The 19,752-nt window shown below is 46.7% G+C and overlaps 1 protein-coding gene and 1 long non-coding RNA gene across 3 annotated transcripts in view; one reads left to right on the forward strand and one right to left on the reverse strand.

Annotated features, from left to right (window-relative positions):
• Hydin (Hydin, axonemal central pair apparatus protein) overlaps positions 1-19,752 on the forward strand; it is a 345,749-nt gene that overhangs the window by 197,029 nt on the left and 128,968 nt on the right. For both annotated transcript variants that reach the window (XM_087594210.1, NM_001427650.1), the window contains 3 exon segments: positions 15,247-15,384; positions 16,148-16,220; positions 19,451-19,561. In XM_087594210.1, coding sequence (XP_087450336.1) covers positions 15,247-15,384; positions 16,148-16,220; positions 19,451-19,561 — 322 coding nt within the window.
• LOC147999457 (uncharacterized) lies at positions 13,873-19,544 on the reverse strand. The gene is made up of 3 exons (XR_015644148.1): positions 19,344-19,544; positions 16,903-16,987; positions 13,873-16,725 (listed from the first exon to the last, which is right to left on the reverse strand). It is a non-coding gene; the product is annotated as an uncharacterized LOC147999457 (long non-coding RNA).

The raw sequence follows: 19,752 nt of genomic DNA on the forward strand, positions 1-19,752 counted from the left end.
ATCTAATTCTCATAACTCTGTGTCCTGAACTCTTAGCCCCTATAACAGGGGTAATATCTACTCCTGATGGAAGTTTCAGGATTAAAGCAAGTCTTTTCCATAAAAGACACATGTCCTTAAAACATACTGAGCTCTCCTACCTTAGTAACTGTTTCGAGGCTCACTAAGGGCCCCTTCTACTCTTCTGTGACCTTGTAGCAAGTACAAGAATCCTACAGTACGGGAGCCAAAGAACCCTCCGACACCATGACAAATCCAGAATCTCTCATCTTGAGGGAGAGTAAAGAAAACCCTCTTCTCATCCCGGGCTTCACTCATCAAGATCACAGCAGGGTATAGTAACCTTCTCAGAGCTGTGATGGAGGCAGCTTAAAGAAGGGAGTGTTTATCTTGGCTCGCACTTTGAGGGGGTACAGTCCGTCGTGTGTGGGCCTATGGAGCTGCTGGTGACATGCACGCTCAGTCAAGAATCAGAGAGAGGTGATTGCTGCTGCCAAGTGTGTTTCCCATTTCCCCCTTTTGGTCAGTCTAGAACCCTAGCTGATAGGACTCTTCCTATCACATAACCCTAGCCCACAGGACTATGCCACTCACACTGTGGGTCTTCCCTCCTCAGTTAAACTCCTCTGGAACTATCCTAAGAAATGTACCCAGAGATGTGTGTCATAGATGATTCTAAAGCTTTAGAATCATCTATGTGAACTTGACAGTGAAAATTAATTATCACAGATTAAACACCATATGCCTTCTCAGCATGATACCCAAACATATTACTTTAAATCATAGCATTCCATCCCTGGCCACCAAAGTCTTTTATTTGTCTAATGCAAAATACATGTAGTCAGTCCCTGGTATTTAACACTCCCAACACTGTCCTAAAAGTTTAAAGTCCAAAATCTCTCCTGAGATTCAAGTCAAACTCTTAACTGCAAGCCCATTCTGTAAAATAAAAACTAAGAAAATAAGTTATGTGCTTCCAATATACAATAGCATTTAATAAACATTCCTGTTCACAAGGGGAATAAAGGAAGAATACCAAGGAAAGATTAGCCTAAAATAAGATTGAAACCCAGTATTGCAAACAACAAACCCTGCAGCTCCATGTCAACATCTGGGGCTCATAATGATGTCATCTGAGCTCTAGTGGGCCTGGGAATCTCTCTAGTTCTGCTGACTGCAGTATATGTCGTCTCTTTCTTGGGCCATCTCTCCTCCATATTGTCTGTTTTCTTGGCAGATATCCCATAGTGCTGCCTTTTCTACCACCCTGGGATCTACACTGTAATATGGACTTCACTTTCACAGCTTCAAACATGGCCCTTCAGGGCCTCCTTTCAGAGAATCTCCTTTCAGAGAACACATTCCTTGGCCTCATGGTCAGAAGTATTACATTACCAACCCTACTCCTGGAACCAATTTCTATATTAATGACATTTTTGTGCATGCTATTCCATGACACCTCCCAGAAAAAAATTGACTGAGGAAGAGTTTATCTTAGCTCACAGTTTGAAGGTTCACAGTCCATCATAGCAGGGAAGGTATAGTAAGCAGAAGCCTAAAGTGGTTAGACAGTTTGCATCTAAAAATCATAGAGCAGTAAGAAATGGGCGGTAGGGGTTGGGGATTTAGCTCAGTGGTAGAGCACTTGCCTAGGAAGTGCAAGGTCCTGGGTTCGGTCCCCAGCTCCGGAAAAAAAAAAAAAAGAAATGAGTGGTAGTACCAAGCTCACCTTCTCCTTATTGCCTTTTTTAAAAAATTTTACATTAATTTATTGTGTTACATGTATATTTATGTGCATAAACTCACACATACCTGGGTGTGCATATGCCATGGGGAACACGTGGAAATCAGAGGACAACTTGCAAGATGCAATTCTTTCCTTCTACCATGAGGTCCCAGGAACCAGACTCAAGTTATCATGCAAGCACCTTTATCTGCTGAGCCATCTTGCTGCCCTCCCTTTTACCCACTTATTCAGGTGGTAAAACTCACATTCAGGGTGAGTCTTCCCCCCTCAGGGAAATAGAAACACTTTCTTCGGCACACTTGGAAGTGTGTCTCCTGGGTGATTCTAAAAATCAAGGAAGATTAACCATTACATCAGGTCTTAGCCAAAACTATAGATAAGTCGTAGTCAGTGTGTGGCTTCCTTGACCTCCCCAACATTCTTTTGTAGTTATAAAACCAGGTCCATGATTAGAAGCAGTTCCTTGTTCTGTCCGAGGGCCCAACTTCAGCTTTACTGAATCCCTCAGGGGTAATGTTTGGCTTCAGCTACTCCAAAGCAATCCAGTGTGCTAGGTAAAAGCCAACTCTTGAGTCAGACTTGTACTTGGCCCCTGCATCAATGTGATGTTTTGTTTGGGATGGAGCAGTGATACTAGTACTGACCCTAAGCCTCATGTATGGAAAAGGCATGCTGGACCACTGAGCTACACCTCCAGCCCCACTTGACAACCTTAGCCATGGCTGATTTTCCCTAAGTGTCAGCTTTCATGAGTTAAATAAGAGGAATAAAGATCCTTCCATCCAGAGATTGGAGGAGCACTGAGTCAGTTGGTACCCAGAGTGCTTTCAGAACAATGTCTTCCCCCATCCTACACATTCTGCAAGAGTCGGCCATTAGCAGCCACGTCTTCATAGAAGGGCACCCTTATCATGTGGATACCAAGCCACATTTAAGAAGTAGCACATATGTGGTAGCTTTGCAATATTTTCCCCTGAAATCAATCTGACGCCATTCTGGGACACAAAGAGACTCCATGGAGTTAAAGGGCTTCAGAGACCTCTTTCTGACTTAAGCTTCCGTTCCTTCCATTACTTTTCCTTTTTTCCTACCAATGTGTCACTCCTCAGGATCCTTTAAGCTTCCGCAAGCATGTCTACTCTTTTTACCTCCCAGAAAATAGTTTGGGTTGGACACAATAATAAACTCCCATCCCTGGGGCTCTGGGGCCCTGGGAAAGATACCTCAGAGGAGGGATGGGTGGATCCCAAAGGGGAAACAGAATAGCAGCCAGCCTTGTCTTGGGCAACATTTGAGGGTGGTATTTATGCCCTGCCAGCCCCTTCTCCTGCTTAATCCTTTACTGGCTAGTTTCTAAAGCAGGATAATGGATTTCGAAATCCAAAGATTAGTTCAATGGGAATGGGAGCTCGAGTCTCCCCCTAATATATTCTTCTGCTATTGCTGCCTTAGCAAATTACAAACTGGGTAGAAAGAGAGGGGAGGCACCTGATTGGGGAAGGGGGGGATGGATGCCAGGCAGAAGAGAGCAAAGATTTCCTACATAATGACTGACAAGACCCATTGTGTTTCCTCCTTACCAGTCCTATGCCACATGGACATTTGGTTCTAAAATTAGATGCAAGCTGCTTGGAAGTGTATAGGACCCTTCCTTGCTGAGGGGCAAGACCACCTTACCAGTGTTCTGGAGACATGAAGGCTGGAGGCCCCTTCTGACAATAGAGACACCACCCCCAGAACAGCTCTGTCACCATGGAGCCTTGGGTACTGCTAAGGCACTGTCACATCTGCTGGCTCTGTAGTTTTGATCTTTCCCATGAAATACAGCATGCCTGCTTCTGAGGTCACAGGGCAAAGCCACCCTTCCAGTGGGAATGAATTCACATCTCTATTATGAGAAAAAGCTCTTTTAACAGCTTTCCAGAGCACAACAAAAATGTCTTGAGTCAAAAATATTTCCCGTAGACAGCTGAATGAAGTCAAGCCCTCAGTGTGGTGATATTAGGAGCAGAGAGAGGAAGGTTCCAGAATTCTGACCAAAAGCAATAAATATAATGGCTTCCCATGTGCAACACACGACACATAACCACCCTGGGGAGTTGGTACATGTGTCACCCCCCAACACTGAGGCCACCATGATGTGACTGACCATAAGGCCCTGGCCTTAGACATTGTCTCCTTACTAACATATCACAGCTCCTTGTTCTATATATTTAATTCCACATATCCATTCTTCGTTTGAATAGGCCTTGTGTGGAGACTCTGCCCAGACATGTGCTGTGTGCCATGGGAATGCAAAGGTAGACTCGTCCTGGTCTATGCAAAGACAAGCATGGAAACCCTGCATGGGACCCAAGACACACAAGTAGCCCATTTAAAGATGATAGGATGCCCTCTTCCCTTCAGACTTGATCACATGAAGCTTCTTTAGGAAGGCTTGTTGGTGTGGTTTTAACAGTAAAGCCCAAGCAACACAGATGAGTCACCGAAATAACAGCATTAGAATGGGAGGGGATTTGGAGGGAAGTGGAAAGCGGTAAGAGGAGGGGAAGGAGGAGAGGGAGGGGGAGGAAGGGAGGGACTAGAAGGAAGAGAAAGAGAGAGAGAAACAGACAGAGACAGACAGAGAGACAGACAGAGACAGAGTCGAGTAGGAAAAGCAGTCTTTGCCTGTATAGATAGGAATCATAAAAACCCACAGCTACAGTGTGCTCCACAGTCTGAAATTACTTTGCTTGTCACTCTGCACCGTGCAAATATCAGTCAATGTAGAAATCCCATGAAGCAGCTCAGAGTGACTGGGATGGGGTCAGTGTTTGATCGGTTACCTCCAGAGAGGAGAGATGGTGCTTACTGCTCTGCAAACTCCGGGCAGGGCTCTCCAGCCCCTAAATGTGTCTGTCCTATGGGGCACATTTAGTGACAGTCACACCCTCAGCTGACCACAGTCCTGCTTCATAGAAGAAGCAAGGATTTTTGCCCTGTTGGTTCCCTCTGAGAACCCTGAGGGAAGGGTATACTTCCCGACTCTTAGCCGGCAGACCACCAGCTTCCTTTTCCTCAGGACACCTTGCCTTTGCCAGCATCCAGGCTACTTTCCCCTCCCTGGAGCCATGTTGAGTTAGGGCTTTGTTTTGACTTAATTACCTCTGACGAGATGCTATCTCTAAATGCTGTTGTTTTCTGAGTTACTGTGAATTAGGAGTTCAACGTAAGAAGTTCGTAGAGACAAGTCTGACCTATGACAGTATTTACTTTAAAAACCATTAAGCGAAGGAGGAAACAATCGATGAAATCAAGCTGTAGACACAGAAGCCTGTCATCAGGAAAATGAACGCTGTTTAGCTAGAAAGCTCTGTAAGGCAGACTTGGGGGGAGGGGACTGTGAACCATGCTGGAAAGTTTGATTTAGTTTCAAAATGTCACAAGCTACAGGAGGGCTATTAATTAAGAGAAGGGTACACAGCCATAAACTAGTCAGCAGAAACAAGCTTTCCCAACAAAACTGCCCCAGGCATTCCATCAACCCTCAGGAAGAGCAATGCACTGCTGTCCTTAAGAAGAGGGAAAGTGAGCCCAGGCCTAGTGTCTAAAAGGAAATTAGGAATTAAGATTTCTTAATTAAGAAAATGGTCTATCAGGGCTCAGCAGATAAAGGCCCTTGCCATCAAGCACAACAACCAGAGTTCGATCCCCAGAACCCACGTGGTAGAAGGAGTTGTCTTCTGACCTCCACAGCCATATACCATAGCTAGTGGGTCAGCACAGACACATACAGAGAGACAGACAGACAGAGACAGACAGAGATAGAGAGACAGGGAGACAGGATAGAGAGAACACACACAAACACACCAAAATTAATATTTTTTAAAATCACTAAAGATAATCTCTCTTCTCCTCCTCTTTTCTCTCTGCACATGTACCCTCCCGCCACACACACACACACACTCTCTTTCCTCGTGGCAACTCTCCTGGCCGCAATCCTTGGGGACAGTGAATTCACACTTGAGCAGCTTCCCAATAAACCTGCCTTTAATATAACATTTTTTTAAAAATCACCAAAGATAAAGGTAAGTATGATTTTTCATCGACTTTAAAGACTCAACTTAGTGTCATTTCCCACAATGCAACTTCAGCTGATGGGTTGATCTTAAAATTTACATGAAATTGCTAGAGTTTGAAACCAGCCAAGCCCATTCAAGCCTAAGAACATAATAGTAATGAGTGCCTTTGTGTACAGAGAGGCAAACAGAATAGAGGGCCAAGGAACAGAATGGCAAATGCATAAAACCATGACAAAGTTGAAATTGTTGAACCCAGAATAATAGAGGGGAGCTGTTCAATAAGTGTCCTCAGAGCGCTGTGTTCTACACAGAGGAAAGTCCAAACTGCATTCCTAAATTTACACTATAAAGAATATAATTTCGAATTTCATAAGGGTCAACAACGTTAATGAGAAGGTGCAAATATTTTTAAATTTGAAGAATGTGTGAGTGGTGAAAAAAGTAAGAAATTGAATAGCGATCTCAGAATAATGGAGACTTTCTCAAGATACAAGACTTTATGAAGCTATTCATAAATTCCGCATTAGACTTGAGAGCATTTGTTTATCAAAGAGGCACAGAAGGAGTGCAAAGACGGGTCACAAGTTGAGGGAAACTTCTGGCATGCATATTATCTTCAAATGATTAGTATACGTGATAAAGAATAGCTTTTAAGGAAGTGGCAGAATTAAATTTAGAAGTGAGAGGGCATGGCATCCAGGAAGTTCACTGAAGCTGGAATGTGAGTGATCCACGAAGAATCAAAAGCTATTCTACCTCATCAGTGATCAAGAACTGTGGAAACTGAAACAGACGGAAGATGCTGTTACATAGCCCGCCATGTTGGATGAACTAAGTCGGGCCCTAGCCGCATGGCACCGGGGAGGTAGATGGGGGCGGCTGGAGGAAGATTACATTGATAGTCACTTTGGAGTTGATTCTGTCTGGTGGGGTTTTCAGTCACAGTGAAGGGCAACTGGCCAAGCTGATGGGCAAATTCCCCAAGGCCCCCCCGACCCCCACTCTGGAGCCTGTCTGCCTTTGGGTCACCTCTTTCTCCAGTCTGCTTCTCCCTCCTAAGACCCTCTTGGTTAATACAGTTCTCCTCCAGCGTGCTTCCTAGGTTGATCTTCCTTCTGGCCCACCACACCCTCATCCTCCATCGAATCCCATCTGGGACCACCCAGGTTCCCTTTAATCCTCAATTTCCGTGTTGGGAGTAGGATGTATAATACACGTCTGTGTGGATGCGTGCATGCCTGTGTAGGTGTACATGTGTGTACATGTAGAGGCCGGAGATCGTCAGATGTTGTCCTGTTACTTTTCACCTAATTTTTTGAGTCAGGCTCTCATCTCACTGAGCCCTATCAGTTCAACATGGCTGGCCGGCCAGTGAGCTTCAGGCATCTGCCTGTCTGCGCTTGCCCAGTGCTGGCATCACGCACTGTGCCAGCACACCTGGCTTTTCACATAGGTGCTGGGTATCTGAACTCCGGCCCTCGTGTTTGCAAGGCAAGAACTTTACCACCTGAGCATCTCCCTAGCTTCTCATTAGCTCATCTCCTTCCCTCCCAGTGTATGGAAAATACGCAGAGTGCTTTCTAATATCTAGAAAGCAGCATCTGCCGCTGTGCCGAACCAGCCTTCCCATCTGTTCCTCTCCATCGGCAATTTCCTCCAGCTCCTCACAGCCTCGTGCTCTCTGTCCTCTGCTCTCCACATGACAGCGCCATGTCTTAGCCCCTCTCTTGTTCCTCTTCGCTCAGCCACTGGTTCTGTCACAGACAGTCGAAGAAAAATGGAATAAGGGTGTCTGTCCTATCACTTCCCCCACCCAACCTTAGGTGCTTTGAAACTGAAACCACAAGGTCAGGAGTGACTGCTTTAGCCAGGCGAAGTCCTGTCATTCTGTGATCATCGTCATCTGTCCGTCTGTCCATCCCTTACCACCCCCACCACACACTCCCACCTCCCACCCCCTACCACCTCCCATCCCCACCACCCTCAGTTCCCCCACTCTCTCCTTCCTGGGGGATGACAAGCTGTATGCAAACATGTGTTAACACATATGACGATTGCTAAACAAATATGCAGTTGTTAGTAAATTGAGGTCCACTGTAAAAGAAAAATAAAAAGCATCAGTCCAGCTCTAATGTGCTCAGAGCCCTCTGGGAAGGCCTCAGACTTCCTATTGCCCCCATCTACCAAGAATCTCCTCTCCTCTGTGCTGTGAGGGGGTCTAAACCTTGGAGCCTGAGAGAACTGTAAATACCACTCAAGTCTGAGCTTCTAGAAACACAACTGCAGCCTTTGTGATCCACCTGCAGGACCCGAGGTTTCGGGCAGAGGGAGGTCCTTGGCCCAGGGAGGCCTTTCGCCCTCTCTGTACAGAACATGAAAGTGGCCCTTATGCTGTGCCTCTGCCACCCAGGTCTGTTTCTAAGTCAGCCTACTCCTGTTTCCTGAAGTGCTAGCTGTTTCCCCACGGATGAACCAGTAAGGGTGGGGTTTTTTTTTTCGGTTATTTTTTTTTTCATTTCAGTTTTGAGGGTTATAAAACTTTCTGTCCTGCTTTGATGTTGTTATAAAAGACTCCTGGTCACCTTGTTACAGGTTCCCTCCTTTAAAGCATTTTCTGAGTGCCTTTAATATCAGCCACGAACATCAGCCTCAGGGAGATTCAATGTGAGCTCAGCCAGCTTCTAAAGGAGCCAGTGGAAAAGTATCAGCAGATCTGATCCCAGGCCGGATTATGTCTGCTTGGCTCCTTTAGTGTTAGGATTCATAAGGAGTCCATGCATCTGCATATTCACATTAAGTAAAAGTCTCCCAAAGTAAGCTACCTCCACTGGAGGCCAGGCACTCAAAGAAACTGACTTTTAAAGCCTTCTTGTTTTGAAAGTATTTTTCAAGTGCTTTGAAGCTGAACATATTATGAGATTTCAGTCTACCTGCTCAGCGGCCTTTCCAAGATTGTGTAGCAGTGGGGACACCTTCTGGAGCTTCGTAGGAATGGCCGAGTCTCACTGAAATCTCTCTAGAGAGCTTCAAGGTAGTCTGTTAACTGTCTTCTCCTACTACCTCAGAGCTAAACTCCCAAGGTGTCTCCTCAAGGGCCAGGTCAATGATGTCTTCTTTTCCTAGATTCCAAGGGAAGGTTCCAGATGACTCATTACAAGTTCCTTGTGTGAGGGATCGTAGTGTCTTTTGACATGGGAAGGCCTGTTTTGTGACTTGCCTCTGAGAGAGAGTGGCCTGGCCGGAAGCAATCCAAGAACACTCACCCCAGTGGCTCAGGAGGTTTGCCAGCAAAGCTGTGAAGAGTGTGAACTCAGGGTCAGTTTAGCACAGCTCAGCAAATTGTTTGCCTCTCTTTTGTCATTTGAAAAGTAACTTGTGGTATCCGGGTGTGGAGATCAAATTGGGCAGTGGGATGTTGGTGAACAGTATTGGCTGCAGTTACCAAACACACATTTCTACTGGTACATACTTACCTGACACTTTCTTTGTGACTTTCTCCCCACAGTGATGGGGTTATAGCCTCTCAGCCTTGAATGCACACTGGAATCATAACAGGAGCTTTCAAATAGCCTGGCACCAACTAAACCCAATCTCTCCTGTTGTAATCCCGGGCCTAGGTCTTTTAAGATCCCACAGGTGACCCCAAAGGACAGGCACTTGTGAGAGCCCCTCCTGAGTGGTTCCATCTCTCACACTTGAGAGGTTTGAGCTTCAGCTCCTCAGTCCTCACCACCAGCCCCTTGGCACATATGGCCATTTGGAGGCACTGGAAACATGTTGACGTCAGAGGACTGAGGCAGGCTGCTTTCCCATAATGGTGGTGTCTGCGGTTGGCTTCCCCTCTTCATGTGGCACAGCTAGGATGAATGTTAGCAGAGAAGACTGCAGCAGTGGCATCGGCTTCTACCATTTGCTTTCTAATGAAGGAAGCCTACACATCCAGGCAGTAAGTGTGGGAGCATGGCAGGGACTTTGAGTTTAGGATGCAGGAGAACATGCCATCTAGTAGTATAGTCGAATGATTTCTAGGAGTACAGCAACGATTGTCATCTGTTCCCTTTAGAAACAGGAAGGGACAGCGGATTGTGACACAGGAATTCTGAGGAGGGAGGAGGAGGTGGGGGAGGGAGGGAAGAGGGGAAGGAAACGAAACAAAGAGGAAGGGAAAGAGGGAGAGCTGTTCAAAATGAGATAATTAGAAAGAAGAGAAACCATTTCTAACCCTAAGATATAATAAATATATACTAAGATGGCACTGGATAACATATGAGCTGTTCATATCACCTTTTCCAATACAGCATCATTGGCCAGAGAAGCCAAGACCAGATTTTGGATCTGAAGGAAATAGACTCTACTTGATGATGGAGGTCGGGGAAGGCAACATTTTCTTGCAGACGTCTGTGCTTACAGGAACAGGACTGTGGTCATTTTTATGCCATTCAATGCAGTGCTTCAACAAAACAAGATTCTATGTGTACGTGTGTGACATCCATGTGCAGTCATCTGTATGTATGTGCACGAGGAATCCAGAGGACACCTGCAGACGTCTTCCTCTGTCACTATCTCCCTTACTTTTTGAGGCAGATTCTCTCCATAAACCCATAGCTCACTGGTTCCACTAGCCTAACTAGCCCGTTTGCTCTAGAGAGTCCCACTTCTGCCTTCTAAGCACTGATGTTACAGTCGAGCATCCCCACCCCAGCCAGCATTCACATGGGTTCTGGGAATCTGAATTCCAGTCCTCATGCTTGCACAGCAAGCCCTCTAACTACAGGGCCATCTCCAGCCTCATGGACTCTCAGATAGAATTCCTCCCTCAATAAACGTTGGGTGAGTGTTATCTTGAAAGTTGACACAGCATTGTGCTGGGGACAGTGGTGGTGGAGACAGGCCTGGCTGCTGAGAGGATTGCAGCGCATGGTCCATGGAAGCATGAACAGCACACCATAGCATGGCCTCAGGGTCACAGTATACACTCCCTGTGGAAACTGCAAGCTAAGGCTTAAAAGTCACATCCATGTGAACTGAGCAAAGGCATAGAGTTGTCTTAGGCAGAAGGAGAGCGTGTTCTACGGGCTCACGGTGAGGAAGAACCTTTTTGGTACTTGGAGAATTTCACTGAGGACTGAGCAGATGAGGAGTGTGGAGAATGGGAAGGCTCGGGGCTGTGGGCAAGAGTAGGGAGTCTGGTCGTGAAGAGCTTTGTCAGAGCAGTTGTGTGCTCAGTTATTCCTATGTCTCTGTCTCTGGCCCGTTGGCCTTAGGGTGACTGGAAGCCAGCATCTGTCCTCTCTGGAACTTACACAGAGGTAGTGTGGCTGAGGCTGGGAGAGTTGCTGCATTGAGGGAAAAAGCCTCAGGAGAAACTGTGAGAGAAGTCAGAGAGAACAGAGGTGAACCCAGAGCTGTGGTTGTCAAAGTAACTCTGACCTCAGAGTCCCATCCCACAGGGAGCTCTGGGGAGTGGACCAATCATCAGAGTTTGTCCCTTTCACAGCTGAGGAGGCTGGGCTCTTAGAGCCTCACACCCATTAACCAGTCGTCTGACTATCTGCGAGCCCTTCCTAAAGGAAGTTATAACCTCCTGAGAAATGCTTCATGTGTGAGGCAGTTTCTGTCAGGGCAGGGCAGTGCTCCCGAGAAAGGTGCTCCCAGCACCCACGGTGTCTGTGGATGAGCACATCCTCCTAGAGGGGTGATCTAGGCATGGGCTATCACCATCTACAGCATTCATTTTGGAAAATAACATATGCTGGTAGCCTTTGCCCAGCCGCATAAAGCCCACCTGCAAGCCTTGTGTAAAGCCAGAGGCTGTTGGGACCCTCAGTAAGGGACAATCCCGGAACCCAAATGTAAAGAATAAGCGAATCGGCGGTCACTGTGTCCACTGCAGAGCTAACCTAACCCCAGCACCTTTCTCCCCACCACCCGGACCTCTCTGCCCACACCTGAGTGATGTGACCTTCACCGTCCAGTCTACAGATGCCCTGACATCTGCAACAGTTGAAGCACAAGCTCGTTCTTGGGCTTTTGTTTTGTCGTGGCACAGCTTGCTGTGGAGGGGGGACAGGAGATGAGAGAGGTAGACTTTGTTGTTGTTGTTTTTACTGTGTATATAGCACAAAGGTCCGTATTGATCCTTACCCGGGTGTTCAAACTAAAACACAAAGGAGCCTCTTGAGCCTGACCTGGTGCTGTTCATCAGCCTGTGTTTGACATTTAGAAGACACAGTCGGGGCCCAAGGAGTGTCCTTTCCTGGTGTCTCCAGCGAATCTTCTAGAATTGGAGCAATATTGATTTTCTCTGACTGCTGTCCACTCTCTTTTAAAAATAACGGGATCCAATCCCGTGAAAGCCAGAAGGACAGGAAAGTAATCATCTATGTCTAAGAGGAAAATTGATCTGATCTATACCTGAAGGGGAAATGAATCCTTTGCGGTGGGGGGAAAAGTCAAACCAGCATTGGGTTTGAATGGGGTAGAGGGGGGAGCGTCAGGTTTTAACCAGTTAAAGCCTCTGCTCTGCGTAAGGTCTCATTGTGGTAAACTCTTTTGTTTGCTTCCTGGTTGAGGTGTTGCTTTTCCCGGGTGTGCAGACACTTCACAGCTTTGTGTTCCTCCCTGACAGACATTCCCACATGCTCTCTTTTAAATCTGGAAGACATCCCGGGGGGCGGGGTGCTGCCAATGTTGAATGATTGCTATTCTATGCACGATGACCCAGCAGAGGGTCCCTCTGGCATCTGTGCGGACCTGGGGTGATTAAATAAGTGCTCAGAACTGCCTCTGCTGTTTTCCACTGTCCCTGGCTGGTAAGGCTACAGTGTGAACCCCATGTTAATTATCAGTTCTGTCCTGAGCTACCGCAGTGACTTCCCACCCACGGTGGCTACTCACCATCACCTGAAGCATGTGGGACGACCTAAAACCAAGTCCTAGGCCCTCCCTACCCAAGACCCAAATCTGCCCAAGGATGGAGCCGAGAGTCTTCATTGCATCAAGTTTCTCCTGAGATTTTCTTATATCTCCCCCACCCCCATGCCCTCTAACAGAGAGGCTCTGCCAAGAAATCAGAGTCAACTAACGGCATCTGATCTAGAACAAGCCCAGTGGAAACTCAAGAACGACAAGATCATCCTAGGCAGAGGTGTGAGTGTGGCCTACCGCTCACCTGTTCTCATTTAACTGCCTACCCTGCCAGCCAGCCAGCCAGCCAGTCAAACATCCACTGTGCTCACCGGCCTTTGTGCTGCAGGGCTGAGGAGACCCTGCCCCTCCCCGTGCTCGCAGTGCTGTAGTGAGCTCCAGCTACAGATGAGACCAGCTCTGGGTTTCCTCAAGAGGAAGAAAATCAGTCCTCCTTCGTAAAACAACAGGCAACACTCAGCTCAGAGCCTTTACCGGGCAGATGAATAGCATTGTTTTTTCCCCCTGTTGAGTTTTGAAGTGAATTAAGACCAGGGTTCCATTTGTAGTAATCATACAAATACATTCCCTTGAAATAAACCTACTAATGATAATATGGAAGCCGCCACCACGTAAGCAGAAAATGGCTTAAATTAATCTGAATGCCAAGTGGCCTTCAATGTTGAACATGCAGAGATCATATAATCCAGCAGTTCCCTACCCAGGAATTTGTCCAAAAAGAACGAGTGACTCCGTTTGCCGTTACGAGAACAAACATCTGAGCCAACCACAGAGCGAAAGGTTTATTTCGGCTCACAGCTGCACAGGCCTCGGTCCATAAGCTGGTTTGTCTAGTTTCTCTTGGGCCTGTGACAAAGCAATAAACACCTCATGGTAGGAATATAAGGCAGAGTAAAACCACTTTCTCCGTTGTGAGCCAGACAGCAGAGGGCGGGAGAAAGCAGCATTGTACTATGTCCTCTGGTGCTGTGTCCTCAGGGACCTAAAGGCCTTACCGCCCAGAACCTCCCCCTCCTGTGAACAGTACCAAGCTGCGGATCAAGCTGAATACAGAGCCTCTGGGGGGAACATACCAGATCCAAGTCAAAGCGAGAATAAACACATGTCCACACGAAGACCCACACACAAATGTTTGTAGCAACTTTATGAACAGGATCCCAAGGCTAGAAATAGCTTGGCTGTCCATCAACAAGAAGATGCATCAGTTCCTGTACTATGGAGAGCTACTCAGTAGTCATGTAGAATACTGTCCCATGTAACAATACTAACGTTAAAAATGCCTATGTTGAACTAAAGAAGTCAGAACCAGCCAGTACTGACGTCCGGTTCCATTTCTTTGACGCTGTGGGTGGAACTTATCCACTGTGCCGTAAAGCACAAACCCACAAGGATGATACGTAGCTTCTAAGGGAAGGTAGGAGCAGCCTGTCTACAAACATGGCGGTAGATGCCTGAGTGTGCCCATCAAATGGTACGCTGATGGGTTAATTTGGCAAGTAACCGCACCTCGGTAAAATCACTTTGTTGGGTAATGCTGGGTAGGCAGAGATCAGAAGGTGGTAACGGGGCACCTGAGACTCAGGAAACACACGCTTTGCCTCAGCGGGAAGTGGATTCCATCCTGAAATGTGAATCGGAGGCTTTGATGATCCTGGGAGGCTTTCCCTCTCCAGAGGGAAGAAAGGTCCACGCCAGGAACTTCTGCTGGGCCTGACTTCAAATGGGACCAGAATGATTAAATAAATGAACTGGGCTGAAACTAAGCTAGGGGAAGGAGGGGAAAAGTCTAGAGCAAAGTCACGTGTGCCCAGGAAGAAGAGGATTGAGGGTGAGCCTGCCACTTTGTACCTGACCTTGTCGACATCCAAAATCTTTTCTAATCTAGTGAGTGAAGCCTGAGCATGTGGGCTTCGGTGCCAGCAGGTGCAGTCACCAAAACTCCCCTGACCCCCTCTGCTCAGAACTTGAGTGACAGCAAAGCTTGCCAATGGGGCCAGTGTTGGGATGTGTCAAGCCAGGTGCTGAGGACTGACTCAGCATTATACGAGACAGATCTTGTTTGCCCTTTTTTCTTTCTTCTTTCTTTTTTTCAGGATCCCAACAGGGAATGCTTTACATGCCCGACCCCAATCTCAGCTCTGCTTTCTGCTTCTCTGGGAGCAGATCCTATGTAGGGTTGGCCACGCAGTTCAGGCAAAGTACTATATCTGGTGCTCCATTAGAAACAAGTGAGGGAGCTCACGGCCAGCCAGAAATGAGAAGGAAATGGGAAAGGGGAATCCCAGGAGTCTGTGTGTGCTCAGAGGGGAGTTCCTGGATCCAGGCTGAGATGGGTGATCCCTGAAAATCTGAGGGTCAAGACTGCTGAGATTTGAAGAATGCAAGTCCAGGGAAGGGCACAAGGTTGTCCTTCTAGATCTTTCCAGTGGAGGATACGAGAATAGCCTTAGAAAACCCGAGCCCAGGAGCCTACAACTTGTAATTTACAGTGCCTCTTTGTCCTGGTAGGTTTGCACCATGTATGAAGCCCTACAGCGCCTTCTTGTCCCAGATGGAGTCCATCCCAGCAACGTCAGTCACCGCTAGCTCTCTGGCGGCCCCACCGATGCCAGAGTACACTGAGATGGACTTCAGTGATTCTATCAAGTATGGAGGCCAAACCATGTGGGCTCGGCCTAGCAGCATTCTCGCCTCTCACTGAGCTTACACTCTCATCCTCCACCCCTCACCTGTCCGTTCCACTATACGCTACCCAACAGTTAGGTGAAGGGATCCTATGCGTTAGGCCCACCACTGGGCCTAAGTTAAAGAGCTGAGAACCATCCTTCCTTCCCTTCAATCCCTCACAGAGCAAAGCTCTGCAAACAGGGTGATAGTCAAGGTAGAAAGCAGAAAATAACATTATCCATCCATCAAACACCATGTCCTCACAAAAAGATGCTCTGGGTAATTAAGAAACTCAGCTAGGTATGGTGGCAGATGCCTGTCATGCCAGTACCCAGGAGCCTGAGGCAGGAGGATTATTTGAGGCCAGCCTGGGCTACATAGTGATACCTGGTCTCAAAAACAAGGTAAACATCATGACCTTGAACGTTGAACACAGAGGACACATCCAAACAGTCTGAAGAAGTGCCCATGCTTCCCAGAATGCCTTATGAATTGGACAGGAACTTGGTGCCCCAGGAAAGGGTGGCCATTGGGAGACCGAAGAGTGCCATGTCCCACTCTACACGTGTGAAGGCAGAGGACAGTTGAGCACTGGCAGCCGACCTCTTAGAGAAAGTGTCGCGTAGGCAATGCTCTCCTTATTGTGCAGCATGGCAGAGAGGAAGAGAAAAGCGGGGGTTGGACACAGTTGTGCTGGACTGTGATGACAGCTGCCAATCCAGTGATCCTCTTGTCTCCCCAGGACCATCCTTATGGACGACGAAGCTGGACCTGAAGAAACCAAAAAGCCCATGACGTCCGCTATGGTCTCAGAAGTAAGATTCCTTTGCTCCTGGGCAGGGTTAGCAAGGGAAAGCTCCTCCTCAAAGCAGAGGAGCCAGGAGCAGAGAACCAAGTGCAGCACTGGAAGGGAGCTGGAGCGAGGTCGGGGGTGTGGGGGGGGGATGTTGTCCAGGTCACTTCTCCCCAAAGTGAGCATCTCAGGGAGAGGTCAGGATACCTCAGGACACAGATTCCCAAAAAGTTAAAACCTGGTGATCTCTAGGCCTGAGTAGCCATGTGCTCTTCCTACTTTCAACATAAGGCAGAAGAATCTTCCTCAGGAATAATGCAGTATATGCCAAGGCGAGGTCACAGCCCTGGGCTAGGGAAATGGTTCAGTGGCTGTTACGCAAGAGTACACGCGTTCAGACCTCCAGCAGGACGTTCTCTGGGTCACTCATCACTAGGCACAGCACTGGTGGCATATGCATGGAGATAGGTAGAACCCTACAGTCGAGCTGACTTGCTGAATTCCAGGGTCAGTGAGAAACACCACCGCTAAAAGATAAGGTAGAGAGTGGTCAAGATGTGAACATTGACATTTAGCCTCCACATACATGTGCACAGGCACCTTCTCTCACACGTGTACACAATGCATATGTGCACACACATACACACTCCAATACACACAAACACCCACAGTCCTCCACACACACACTCACATAGTATGCTTACCCTTAAATACTTCCTCTAGAACGGTAGACTGAGAAAACCCACTGGAACACAGAGTTCTCCACTAGAAAGATATTTTTTCTTACACCTTAGAAATAACAACAAAATAGAAAGGAAATTGAAAAAATGCAAAATGAATTACTATATGTCCAAGCTAAGACTGAGTCGTGGCAAAAAAACAAACAAACAAAAAAAAACAACAAAAAAAAAACAAAACAAAACAGGCATGAGCAGAGATTTTCATATATACAGGCAGGGGAGCAAGTTGGTGTCGCCTCTTCGACATGTAACTTGGCAGGTGCATTAATATTTAAAATGTGTTCCTCCTCTTCTAACTTATTCTCCAGCTATACCTCTGTGTTTGTATGAAGCTCTAAGTAGCCTTGCACATCACAGCTTTGTTTATGAGTATGAACATTTCTGAAACAACAATTCTGCCAACAGGAGATTAACCAAATTACATCCGCACAAGGCAGCGCTGTGGAATTCTATTATAAAAAGCAAATAGGTTCTTTACTAGTTTGGTGTAATCTCTAAAGTATTAAATAAGAAGTGCTAGGGAAAAAATGGGCACATAGTGTACTGCCATTCCTGTCAAGGAAGAAGTATACAAAAACGATGACTAATAGTTACTTTTTAATATTGTGTGAGTATGTAGATATATATATACATATATATATACATACACACACACATATATATACATATATACTTACATGAATTTTGCCTGCATCTGCCAATGTGTGCCATGTGTATGCAGTGCCCACAGAGGCCAGAAGAGGGCACCTGATTCTCTAGGACTGGACAAATGGTAAGGAGCTGTGTAAAAACAGCCATTGCTCTTACTGAGCCATCGTCTCTCCAGCCCTAAACAGCTAGGCACTTACTGAGCACCTAATATACTTTCCACACTCGTAGACTTTTTTCTCGTTGTCTCCGGTGTGGGAACCACTGTCTTTTCCCACTTCAGTGAGGGGATGCATGTGTCAAGCACTCCAGCTGGCAGACTCAGCAGTCTCTACGTCTTTCAATGGTGAGGTGGTGTGTGTGTGTGTGTGTGTGTGTGTGTGTGTGTGTGTGTGTGTGTTTGCTTATGCATAGAGTAGCTAATAAGCACCAGGGTCATGAGGGCAGAGGTTTTCTTCTTCCTGTTCTTTTCACCATTTTGTCTCTAGTACCTGGAACTGGTCCACAGTATGTCTTCCGTAAGTGTTAGTCAGGAAAAGACTTGAGAGTCAGTTAAGAGCACTTCCTGCTCTCCCAGAGGTCATGCCCAGCACCCACACCGGGAGGTTCACAGCCACCTGTGACTCCAGCTGCAGAGCCCCTGGCATCGTCTTCCAGCCTCCGTGGACGCCTCCACTCACGTGCACTTACCCACTCCCAAATGCACACATGCGCACATAAAAATGTTTTAAAATAAATGTTCAAAAGTTCGTCAAAATAATCAGGTGGGATTTATCCAGAAAACAAACAGTGGTTCTTAAGAGACAACTGAAGCGTGAGGAATATCGCTGCAAGTATTATTTCTAACTTATGCCCTGTTTAATAATTTTAACTTTGTATCATGCATATGTACCAACTACTTTTAATACTTTAAATGATGCTTATGGAGACTATTCTACCACATGAGGTGTACACAGGTGTATATGCACAGGACAGAGACACATATACACACATGAGTACTACAAACTGAGTTGACTGTAGTTTCTTTCCTTAGATCTTTCCCTACCTTTTCATTGCACACATTTGTCTTCTGAATATTCATCAATGTCTATCGTGAGAGATGCTTGTCATGGAACATTTGTGCAATACAGAAATATCAAAACAAGACTCCTTTGAACCCCACCATTCATAAGAAAACACTACAGAAATCCTTAGCAGTCTCCCAGATAACAGTTTTGCACAGTCAAACCTCAGAATGAGTTTACACCCACTCGTGCCTTCAGAGCATGACTCACATGAGGCCTCTGTAACCTCACATGAATGAAATACACCTTTCCTATCAAAAACATGCTGTATGCATTACTTCTGGTCCACAAACACACATTGAGTCATCGTCTGTGGATAGAAATATGCTGTTTCTGTGGACAGACTGCTTGCTTTCAGAACTCCCCTGTTAAAATGACCCCGCAATAAATATCCATATATGGGCATTTTGAGCATTGCCCCAAGTGTCATTGTAAGGGGAAAAAGAAGTCCAGGTTTTAAAAACGTATTTTCAATTACATATTCTTGTGTTGGGGAGGGCATATGCATATGAATGCAGTGTTCATAGTGGCCAGCAGAGGGAGCCAGATCCACCCGAGCTGGAGTTACAGGTTACAAGGGCCTCTGAGCCATTCAGCATGGGTGCTGTGGACCAAACTAGGGTCCTTTGCAATAGCAGTACCTGCTCTTAGCCAGTGAGCTATCTCTTCATCCCCTACACGCTCCATTCTTACCGTCATAGTTGCTGTGTTTCCTTTTCTTACAAGGAAGGAGGAGTGTGCACATTAATGATGAGCTGGGGCGTGTGTTTGCGAGCTTTTCTTCCCTCTTTCATTTCCAGGCAATAAAATACAGCTCCGCGGGAACAGAAAGAAGCCAGAGCCAGCCGGACTACCCAGAATGCCTGTGGGTCTATGACCCGGATGAGATGCTTTCTATTGGGATAGAAGAAGTAAGTGATAGCCCCAAGGTCCTCAATCACCCAGCACCGTCGCCAACAAGCACCTTCTCCGTATTGGAAACTGACATCTACCTAGAGCGTTTCCACTGCCAACTTCATGCCCGCTCGAGACTCGAAAGTCAAGACTGAGTCTGCCCACTGACAAAGTTTAACTCACCCACTGCTGACCCGTCATCCTGACA

The sequence above is a fragment of the Rattus norvegicus genome, chromosome 19, assembly GCF_021556685.1.
Source record: "Rattus norvegicus strain SHRSP/BbbUtx chromosome 19, alternate assembly SHRSP_T2T, whole genome shotgun sequence".
Lineage (NCBI taxonomy): Eukaryota > Metazoa > Chordata > Mammalia > Rodentia > Muridae > Rattus > Rattus norvegicus.